The 12271-nt window shown below is 39.4% G+C and overlaps 1 protein-coding gene across 1 annotated transcript in view; it reads left to right on the forward strand.

The window, feature by feature from the left end:
- Positions 1 to 12271, forward strand: part of MYOM1 (myomesin 1) — a 142493-nt gene that overhangs the window by 95793 nt on the left and 34429 nt on the right. The window contains exon 22 of the mRNA XM_004606000.2: positions 3355 to 3469. Coding sequence (XP_004606057.2) covers positions 3355 to 3469 — 115 coding nt within the window. The remainder of the gene's footprint in view (positions 1 to 3354; positions 3470 to 12271) is intronic.

Here is a 12271-nt window from a genome sequence, read left to right on the forward strand (position 1 = left end):
AGACATGGATGGAGAGGATAAGGGAATGCAGTTCCTTAAGAAATTACTCAAGAGTTTGTGTGTGGGAGTGGGGGAGTGAAGTGGGGCGCTGGGAGAAAATTTTAGAAAGGAAAATAGATTTGCATGGATTATGCCTCTTTGGTGCTGGGAGGCTAGTGACCACTGTCCAAGCAACTGGACACTGAGGTGTGAAGTCATTTCCTGCTCTGCGTTGCAGCAGTAGACTCCCACCACTTTTTACTCACGAGGCAGGTGCAGATGAAGCATACACCTGGAAACTGGCCGACTTCTATCAGGACAAGGAATGTTTTTGTTCCTCCCTGTAAACTCACAGTTTATCAGCATTATTTCTAAGCACAAAATTTAAATACAAGGAACTCTATGCATTTAACCCATGCCTAAATTCAAGTTTGTTTGGGATTAAAAGCCATTAGCACTCGTGCGAGCTATCACTACAGAAAGAGCGATGTTCTGTTGTCATAATGCAATGCAATCAAATAATTAGACTCAAAGCAGTCCTTTAATTTATAGCTCACCTAATTACATGGTCATAAACATTCACTTAATTGAATATGTGCATTCCAGTTTTATTTCATCTTAATAATATTTCAGATATTCATCTCCATCACAACATGTGAATATAAAAAGTTGTTCTCTCTGTGTATAATAAATTAGTTCTAAAATATGGGAGAGAAATAGTACAGGGATTAGGTTCTTTTCTTTGCATTTAGTCAACCCTAGTTTGTTTGATTCCCAGCACCACAAATGATCCCCTGATCCCTGTCAGGAATGTCCCTGAATACAGAGACAGGAGTAAGTTCTGAGCACTTACTGACAGTTGTGTACCAAAAAACTAAAAATAAATAAATTAAAATATAGGACCAAGAATGACACTTAATGACAGATCAGATACATCTCACCTGTGAAACCCTGGATTCGTTTCCCTGAACAATGAAGGGGGAAATTAATAAATATGTAAACACAGTTTTTTAAAGCCACTTTTATTTTGTTTTAGGACCAAACTTGGCAGCGCTCAGAGCTTAATTCTGGTTCTATGCTTAGGAGTGACCCTTGGCAGTACATGGGGACCATATGTGATGCTGAGGGTTAACCCTGGCCAGCCACATGGATGGCAAGTAACTTATCTCCTGTACTGTCTCTCCAGACTTAAAATTTACATGGGGGTTTTGTTTTGTTTTGGTTTGGATTTGGGCCATTCCTGGCAGTGTTCAGACCTTATTCTGGCTCTGTGCTCAGGGGTCACTCCTGGCAGAGGTGGGGTATGATATGGGGTGTCAGGGATCAACCTAGATTGGCAGCATGCCTGTAAGCACTCTACCTGCTTTATTATCCTTCCAGCCCCAGAAGTTACATGTTTTTAAAAGAAAAAATATTGACTTTTCATAATAGCAATGAAAAGGTGCTGAGCCCAAAGAAAGTCATAAGTTATAAAGTAGAACTTTCCTATAAAAATAAATCATGGAATGAGACTAGACAGAGAGAGAGAGAACTTTCCTATGAAAATAAATCATGGGATGAGACTAGACACAGAGAGAGAGAAAGAGAGAGAGAAAGAGAGAGAGAAAGAGAGAGAGAGAGAGAGAGAGAGAGAGCGCACAGTGGTGCGGGGTACTGCCTTGTGTGTAACTTACCTGAGTTCCAACCCGGGGACCCTCTGTGGTCCCCTGAATACTGCAGAAGTGATCCTTGAGTACAGAGCCAGTGATAAACCCTGAACACAACCTGGTATGGCCCCCCCAAACAAAAAAACAACAAAAGCCCCAGTATATTAGGGGATGGAAAGATAGTACAAAGGTTATAGCACTTGTCTTATATGTGGCTGCAGCCATGACAATGGTTTAAATCCCAGGACCACTGATGTGGTCCTTGGGCATCATCAGTGTGTCCCCCAAAATAAAATGATTGTTCAAAAAATTGGGGAGAACATATTGTGAATGATTTTCATAATCCACCCTCTCATCAATTGAACACATGAAATATGTTTTCCACACTCTCATCAATTAAACACATGTAATCATCAGGTACCTTGATTATTAGAAATATGAAGTTATAGAATTTGAAATCATTGTGGTTATTCGCTGTAGCACTATAGCACTGTTGTAGCACTGTCGTCCCGTTGTTCATTGATTTGCTCGAGCAGGCACCAGTAACGTCTCCATTGTGAGACTTGTTACTGTTTTTGGCATATCGAATACACCACTGGTAGCTTGCCAGGCTCTGCCGTTCAGGCGGAATACTCTCTGTACCTTGCTGGGCTCTCCGAGAGGGATGGAGGAATTGAACCCGGGTCAGCTGTGTGCAAGGCAAATGCCCTGCTCACTGTGCTATTGCAGATTACTAAAATTAAGAAATCTGTCAGTGGTTTATATATTCAATGGACCATTTATCTGTTAAATCAATGGGTACAATTTTTGCTCATTTTTATTTCAGGGTTTTAAAACTTGTGTTTTTCAACCTTTTTACACCTGTGAATCTGCAGCAGTCCAGGGACTAATATTTGAAATATGTTGCTCTAACATGTTTTAAATTAATGAGAAATGCCTATGTCCATGTTTGTAATTCCCCTTTTTTGTCAAGAATTTTAACTGAAATTATGCATGAAGTGTCTCAAAAGGATAAGGAAAAAATGTATCATATATAGGTCCTGTGAACACATTGTATTTTGTTTAAAGCATATGTTTATATAAGTTAATCACCTTGTTCTTTGGGGAGAAATATAGAACAAAAGTGTTTTGTGATTTAAAAAAATTAGTTTTCTTTAAACCAGAGAACACGGTAGTTAGCTTGTTTAAAGCCCATGCTTTAAACAAAATACAAAGTGCTCATACATGTTGGGTATGTATATAAAGTTATGAGTTCAAACCCTTGCACCCTCTATGGTCCATATATGTAAGTACCTAAGACACATATGAGCATTTTGTGTACAGATACACACCCTCTATGGTCCATATATGTAAGTACCTAAGACACATATGAGCACTTTGTGTACACATACACACATAAATATGAATATATATAGTGAAAGCAGATATATATACATGTATGTGTGCATATGATGCATATGTATCAGCCTTTTATTTCTGATACAGCCAACAAATTTCCTATAAAGGGAGATAAAATCAAGAGTTCTAAGTTCTAAAAAACACCTCATCTACATGGTTCAGAGCAAAGAAAGTCTAAAATTAAAGACACAAGTCTAGTCTTTAATACAATCAGAACTAGACAGCAAGTCCTGGAATCTTGTTCTGTATAACTAAAATTGTCACTACAGAGAAAAGCACTGCCATTTAAATGACACATAAATACGCATCCTTCTCTACCTGCTTCTTTCAGGTGCAAAACCTCAAGGAAGGTATCAGCTATGTGTTTCGCGTCCGAGCCATAAACCAGGCGGGTGTCGGGAAGCCTTCAGACCTTGCCGGGCCTGTCGTAGCAAAAACCCTTCCAGGTGGGCCTTTCCGTTATAAGATACCAAGCTAACCTTCCATGCTTTTCCTAATTTTTTTTGTTTGTCTTTTTTTAATTTATTTTTTTATTAGTGAATCACCATGAGTTACAATTACAAACTTATGAACTTTCATGTTTGCATTTTGTTTATATCCCTCCGCCAGTGCCCAGTCCTCTGTTTGTCTTTTTTTGTTTTTTTTTTAGTTTATTTTTTTTTTAATTAGTGAATCACTGTGAGGGTACAGTTACAGATTTACAAACTTTCGTGCTTGTGTTTCTATCATACAATGTTCGAGAACCCATCCCTCCACCAGTGCCCATTCTCCACCACCAATGAACCCAGTATCCCTCCCAACCCCAATCCCATCCCCCCCACCCCACCCCGCCTCTGTGGCAGGTCATTCTTTTTTGTTCTCTCTCTCTTTTTGGGTGTTGTTGTTTACAATAGGGTTATTGAGTGACCATCGTGTTCAATCTATAGTCTACTTTCAGCTCGCCTCTCCCATCCCGAGCGGGTCCTCCAACCACATTTTACTTGGTGCTCCCTTCTCTATCTGAGCTGCCTTTTCTCCCAGCATGAGAGGCCGGCTTCCAAGCAATAGAGCAAATCTCCTGGTAGTTATTTCTACTATTCTTGGGTGTTAGTCTCAAAAGCATCAAGCTGTGCTGTATAAAGAGTTAGTAAGCATGACCTTAGGACATGATGTCATTTTTAGGGACAATTTTTCCCCAAGGGATCAATTTTTATTCATTTTTCTTAATTGAATCACAGTGAGATATGGTTACAAAGCTTTTATGATTTAGTTTCAGTCATACAATGATCAAACACCCATCCCTCCACCAGTGTGCATTTTCCACCACCAATGTCCTAGTATCCCTCCCAACACCTCCACCCCATCCCACCCGCTGTCTCTGTGGTAGGCACCTTCCTTCTTACTCTCTCTATACTTTTGGGCAAGGACCTGATATCATTTAATGTGTCACAAGTTCTTCAGGACAGTATGAGTGAGGTTTGAAGTGGCCTGGGGCTATTCTGGTTCATTCTTAAGAAAAAAGTTATTGGTCAGCTTATGCTTCCTGAACCAATTATGTTATTCTTACATTCCTAAAATGTTACTATTATTATTCAGTGTCCATTAAGTCCCACAAAGTATCTCCCCATTCTTTCTTAAATTTTAAAAAAAAATTTATTTTAAATTTTTATTTTATTGAATCATCATAAAAAAATACAAAGCTTTCAGGTTTAAGTCTCTGTCATGTAATGGTTGAACCCCCATCCCTTCACCAGTGCACATGTTCCACCACCAAGAACCCCAAAATACCCCTCTCCCACCCAGCCCCAACCTAAGTAGCTAATGATATTCACTTTATTCTCTCCATACTTTGAATACATTCAATATTTCAATAGAGAACTCACTATTATTGTTTGGAATTTTCTCCCAACAATCAGGCCTGCTGAAAAGGCATCATTTAATAATTTCTTTTCATTGCTGAGAATGAAGACTCTATGAGCTCAGCGGCCTCCATAGTGGCTGCGTGGTTTTGGATTTCTGATATTTTAACTCAGTTCACAGTCTAGATGCATTTCTGTAAGAAGCCGCTCTGGGTGCCAAAATGGGTTAGAAGACCTCTGGGATCATAGTCTTTAGGAGCAGAGGGTCCGTTTCATGCTCAGCAGCTCTGTATCTTATCTGGGCCAAGGACGTGCCAGTAACGCCCGCTTCCCATGATCACCTATGAGCCACAAAACTGCAAAAGTCATACCTCTGGGTTGGGAGTCTTAGAAGGTGGCTCTCACCACGTGGATATTGCTGCTGCCCCCATTTTCTGCACAGAAAAACAGGGTAGAGAGGAAAAATCCATCCTTGGGCGGCAGGGAGTTGTAGCACAGCTCACAGTCTAGGTGCGTTTCTGTAAGAAGCTGCTCTGGGTGCGAAAATGGATTAGAAGACCTTTGAGATCATAGTCTTTAGGAGCAGAGGGTCTGTTTCTCGAATATCTTCCCATTCTTTAGGAAAACCGAAACCACTGAATTAGTAGGGTCAATCCTGGACAATTGTAGGATTTAAGTTATGGTGGTTAGTTATACCAGAGAGCAACAACCATTTTCTCTGAAAGCCCAGATTGTCAGTATTTTAAATTCTACAGTTCTATAAAGACTTGAAAGCCCATGTCACATGTTCAGCTCTGCAGTGACACAAAAACCATCATAGATACACAAATTGATAAGAATGGCCGCTCCTATCCAATAAGGGGTTAATATCCAGGATATACAAGATGCTAGTACAATTGTATAAGGAAAAAACCTCCAGCCCCATAAAAAATGGGGAGAAGAACAGAAGCTTCCTCAAAAAAGAAATACAAATGGCTAAAAGGCACATGAAAAAATGTTCTACATCACTACTTATTAGGGAGATGCAAGTCAAAACAACAATGAGATACCATCTCATACCACAGAGACTGGCACATATCAAAAAGAGCAAGAACAACCAGTGCTGGTACGGATGTGGGGAGAAAGGGGCTCTCTTTCATTGTTGGTGGGAATGCTGACTGGTTCAGTCTTTTTGGAAAACAATATGGGCATTCCTTCAAACACTAGAAATTGAGTTTCCATATGATCCTGCAATACCGCTTCTGGGAATATATATCCCAAAGGTGCAAAAAAGCACAGTAGAAATGACATCTTCACCTATATGTTCATTGCAGCACTGTTCACAATATCCAGAACCTGGAAACAATCCGAGTGCTCAAGAATAGACAACTGGTTAAAGAAACTTTGGTACATCTACGCAATGAAATACTATGCAGTGGTTAGGAAAGATGAAATTTGCTTATAAGTGGATGGACATGGAGAGTATCACACTAAGTGCAATCAGTCAAAAAGAGAGGGACAAACATAGAATGACTGCACTCATTTGTCGAATATAAAATTACATAATTTGAGTCTGATACCCAACGAGAGTAGGGACAGGGTCAAGAATATTGCTCCATGGCTGGACACCTGCTTCATGATCTGGGGGAGAAGGAAGCTGGTATACAGAGGCTAGCACACATCCAAAAGAACAAAAGCAACTGCTGTTGGAGAGGATGTGGAGAGAAAGGGACCCTTCTACACTGCTGGTGGGAATGCCGACTAGTTCAGCCCTTTTGGAAAACAATATGGACGATTCTCAAAAAATTAGAGGTTGAGCTCCCATTTGACCCAGCAATACCACTGCTGGGAATATATCCCAGAAAAGCCAAAAAGTATAGTCGAAATGACATCTGCACTTATATGTTCATCGCAGCACTGTTTACAATAGCCAGAATCTGGAAAAAACCCGAGTGCCCTAGAACAGATGACTGGTTGAAGAAACTCTGGTACATCTACACAATGGAATACTACGCAGCTGTTAGAAAAAATGAGGTCATGAAGTTTGCATATAAGTGGATCAGCATGGAAAGTATCATGCTAAGTGAAATGAGTCAGAAAGAGAGAGACAGACATAGAAAGATTGCACTCATCTGTGGAGCATAGAATAATAGACTATAAGACTAACACCCAAGATTAGTAGAAATAAGTACCAGGAGGTTGTCCCCATGGCTTGGAGGCTGGTCTCTCATTCTGGGCAACTCAGAGAAGGGAACACCAAGTAAAGTGTGGTTGGAGGTCATGCGGGGGAAGGGTGATGCGTGCCGAATATAGACTAGAGACTGAACACAATGGCCACTGAACACCTTTATTGCAAACCACAACACCTAATCAGAGAGAGAGATCAAAAGGGAATACCCTGCCATAGTGGTAGTGTGGGGTGGGGGGAGACAGGACTGGGGATGGTGGGAGAGATGCTGGGTTTACTGGTGGTAGAGAATGGGCACTGGTGAAGGGATGGGTTCTTGAACTTTGTATGGGGGAAACACGAGCACAAAAATGTATAAAACTGTAACTGTACCCTCACGTTGATTCACTAATTAAAAATAAATAATTTATTACAAAAAAAAGAAGGAAGCTGGTATAGAAAAGGGATCACTAAGTCAATGATGGTTGGAGGGACAGTTCCAGATGGGAGATGTGTGCTGAAAGTAGATAAAGGACCAAACATGATAGCCTCTCAGTATCTGTATTGCAAACCATAATGCCCAAAGTAGAGAGAGAGTATGGGGGAAATTATCTGCCATGGAGGCAGGGGGGAGGGGTAGGGTATGGGGAGGATGCTGGGGACATTGGTGGTGGAAAACGTGCACTGGTGGAGGGATGGATGTTCGATTGCTGTATGACTGAAACTCAAACATGAAAGCTTTGTAACTGTACCTCACAGTCATTAAAAAAAGGCTCTTCCAATAAAACTTTATTATGCATATCATATGCATTAAATCATATTATGCATTGTAAAATTTGAATTATGTGTGATTTTCACATCTTAAAATCCTAATCTTCTTCAGATTTATTTTGAATACTTAAGAATAGAAAAACTATTGCTAGTTTTCAGGCCATAGAAAAAGAGGCAACTTGCCAGGTTTAGCTCACAGGCTATAGATTGCTGACTCTTGGGTTAAACTAACAGCAGACTTCACTGAATCATCGATAGAGTCCATGCCATGTTTGGATTAGAGAAGACAATCTTCCCTTTGTTATGAAAACAAAGTTCATAGTGTTCATTGAGCAAATAGACTCAGAATGTTACATCATATTTATTTAGTCTAATCTCTATCACTTTGCAAAGTTGTATGTTTCACTTCATTAAAGACACATAAGAGAATACCCTAGAAATGAAAGAGGATTTTAGAAATAGTAAACACTTGTTTTATCCCTTCTAACCCAAGATCTTTTACTTTATTTTCAAACTTAAATGAAGAACTGCCACATAAGAAGTATCTGTTTTTATGATGAGAAAAGAATGTGAACACACAAAACCCTACTCCCACTTCATCTACTCAAAAAGCATATCACTTTTATGCACCCTTTGAGAACATAGCTTAGCCTTTTGTACAATTACTTCATAGCCCTATTTCAACAACTCCTTAACTACCCTCTGATGTGGGTGTTATTAGAGTGGACCCTGATATACAGAAGTGGGATAGGCATGTCTAGAGGGAGTGCCACAATGCAACTTCCCTTTGCAAATTTTTATAAGAGAGCGGAAAAATGCTAAGAACACAAATTCCAAGGAAAAACAGTACTGAAGACTACAGGACACATATTTCTGTATAAATCAGACACTTTAGTTGTCAAGTGTGAGGAAATAAAAAGGCGCCTGATGGACATGCAAAAGAACTGCAGAATCTAAAACTGCAGAATAAAAGAACATTTAGATAACCCTAAACTCTTAATCAAATTACTAAAAAATTAAAAGCACCCGGTCAGCAGTGTAATCCAAATCAGAGTGACCAAAAAATAAAAACTTAAGCTGATTCCTTATGTACCCAGCTATTGTCTCAGAAAGGCATGGCACTAAGAAGGCTATCACTATTAATCTGCTAGCAAATTCCTAAGGAAAGACTTATTTAATGGATGTGGAGTAAGGCACCTATCATACTGTGACCATTCTATTCTTAGTAGGTGACAAACATGTCCCATAAATATCTATATGGTATAATTTTAAGTTAATTCACCCAGATTTCATAATCTAAGATCAGATCCTGGGATGTTTAAAGTCCAAGTGCCTTGCACACAGCCAACCCCTGGATTCCCCAGCACCATGTATGCTTCCCCATCCCACCCCATCTCCACACTGCCAGGAGTGACCTCTGAGTGCAGAACTAAGAGTAAGCCCCCAGTACAGCTGGGTATCACTGTACCACTGTCATCCCATTGTTCATCGATTTGCTCAATCGGGCACCAGTAATGTCTCTATTGTGAGACTTGTTGTTTCTGTTGTTGGCATATCGAGTATGCCACAGGTAGCTTGCCAGGCTCTGCCGTGTGTGCAAGATACTCTCCATAGCTTGCTGGGCTCTCTGAGAGGGATTGAGGAATCGAACCCGGGTCAGCCGCGTGCAAGGCAAATGCCCTACCCACTGTGCTATCACTCCAGCCCACAGCTGGGTATGATCCAAAAATAAAATAAAATAATTCTCGGAGAAAAAACATGTAACAATCTTATTTTCCATAAAATATTTTCTATGGCCGAATAGGCTATAAACTAAGTACTAAAGTTGTTATATTCCCTATAAAAGACTGTATATATGTATTTAGTCACTGGTAATCTGATTTACTGATTTTGCTAACTATATAATATATTATTTTTCTCTGATATTTATTTTGTGTTAGAATGAAGGGGGCATGAGAGTGGGTGCATGATATCAATTTCAGGATTTAGGATATGAAGTTTGGGTTGTTATTCCATAAAGCAATGTATTTTGGGATACATTAATAGGAGCACAGAGAGAAAATAAAGCTTATGTAACAGCAGTCCTCAAATGCATGGAACAAGATACCTCAAGTGTAATTTGAATTCCAGTTAAAAATCAACCTAATCCACTTCAGTTAGCAGTTTCTTTTTGAAGTCATTGAATATGTTAGCAGATGTAGATTAGCCACAGATGCAAAACCTGATCTTGCTAGTAAAGAAGATACAGGTACTAGAATAAGCAGTCTGTCATGCATTACCAAGAAATTTATAAGCTGAAAAATGAGCTAAAATATTGAGTGTGGATTTGTTGTGACATAAAATGCACTTTGATAGTTTATTTTTGACATTTCAAAACAGAATGTATTGGTTGCCCAGGTCTGGGTGTATGTAAGTGGAGGCAGATTGAGTCAGATCAGATGGTAGAACAGAGCTGAGATGAACCCAGGTGTGGCAGTTGATCTGAAGGGCCACACATCACTGGCAGTAAAGATAGTAGGCGTTGTTAGCATAAACCCAGCAGCAGGTAGGAGAATTCAGACTGAGGCTCCAGCAGATACTTGGCTAGAGGAAGTTAGGTTGGGGTCCACCTTGGAATAACGTAGGTTAAAAGAATATAATGCTTTGGTCTACTAAATATGGACCCATAACAATCCCAGTTGCTAAAAAATTGGTTAGTCCCAGAAACAGGTAGAGTCCAAAATGCTAATATGTGCTCAATGGCTTAGTGACAGAGACTAGAGAGATTATGCACCAGGAAGCCAGATGAGCTCAAGTGGCAATTTAGAAAATGGCACTTATATTTGCTTACTAGCCTATCTCATTCAGTCATTAGTTCTTAGCATATTAGAATCATGTTAGGAACTTCTTGAAAAACACTGATTCAACTCCAAAGCAATTAAATCGGAATCTCTAGGACTAAACCTGGCCTAGATTTATTTTTGTAGCTAATTTAGCTACCTAGATTTATTTTTGTTAGCTTATTTAGCTACCTGGGTTACTCTAGTATGAAACTGAGCTTGTGAATTGTATTTTAGACTCAAACTTGGTTAAGTGAACCATCTTGATCATAGCATTCAATCAACTTTACAGAATGTGACATTTTAGGCATTTATCAGAATTCAACCATGATTGACAGTAACTCAGCACTTGGCAAGAGTTCAGTTAGACTGCAGGAAATTAAAAAGAAAATCTGAAAATGCTCTACTTTTTTTGCTCTACTTTTCATCTCTGCCTCTTTTCCAGATTTATCTCCACAGATACTGTTTAGCAGATGAAACTGGGAGCTGTTAGCTACACTTGTCATTAATTCATAGGTTATTCATAGGTTGTTCTCAGTTTTCTTCCTTGAGTAGATTTTAAAATCATCCGTTAAATATAATTTACCTCTTGCAAAACTGTGATAGAAGTTTTTTTAACCCAGAACCTCTTAATCAAGGAACTCCATCATTACTTCCTCATAGATTTTATTTTATTTTTATATTTTTGCTTTTTGGGTCACACCTGGAGATGTTCGGGAGCTACTCCTGGATCTGCATTCAGGAATTACTCCTGGTGGTGCTCAGGGGACCATATGGGATGCTGGGAATTGAACCCAGGTCGGCCTCAGGCAAATGCCTACTTACTGTGCTATCCCGCCAGCCCCCCTCATAGATTTTAGTATGTGAAAAAATTGGTCCTCCAAAAATAAACTACTTCCTTTATCACTAGCATTGTTTATAACAACTACTTACTATTGGCTAGTTATCACAACTATTTATTATTGGAGAAGATTGGGGTCATAAAATAAATCATGAAATACCCTCTATTACACAAAAAAGAAACCTATAATCCAACATATCATTCCTTGTAAGATCCAAGATAACTCTGAGTTCATTTTTAGTTTTGTTTACTTTTAAATTTTCCAAGTAATGTCTTTTTGTCTTAAACTTTCACATTTGTTCTTTGTTGTCCCCAAAACACCACTGCACCTTCTCTTTGTAGACCAGAATACAAAAAGTATGCTTTTATTTCTCAAAGGCATCTTCAGTTATTTTTCTTCCTTTCTTTCTTCTTTTCTTCTCTTTTCTCTCTTTCCCATTCTTTCCTTCTTTGCCTCTCTTTTCTTTCTCTCTCTCTCCTTTCCCTCTCACATTCTCTTTTCTTCTCCCTTTCTCTTTTTTTGTTTCTTCTTTCCTTTCCTTTCTTCCTTCCTTCCCTCCCTTTTCCTTTCCTCCCATCATGGTGCTCAGAGGACCATGTGGTACAGGGTTAAAATCTGGGCCTTCTGCATACAAAGCATGAGCCCAGCCATTGAGTTGTCTCTCTAGTCCTCCATAACATTTCCTATAATAGGTACTATTGTGAAAGAATGAGTCACTTTTAAAAAAATGTCCTTACTGGGGGCCTGAGAATGTAGATCCAAGTGTTAGAGCACATGCCTTGCCCGGTTGGGTGAGCTGGATGTAGCTGTGGTCCTTGAGCACCAAAAGGTA

Source organism: Sorex araneus, chromosome 2 (genome assembly GCF_027595985.1).
Source record: "Sorex araneus isolate mSorAra2 chromosome 2, mSorAra2.pri, whole genome shotgun sequence".
NCBI lineage: Eukaryota > Metazoa > Chordata > Mammalia > Eulipotyphla > Soricidae > Sorex > Sorex araneus.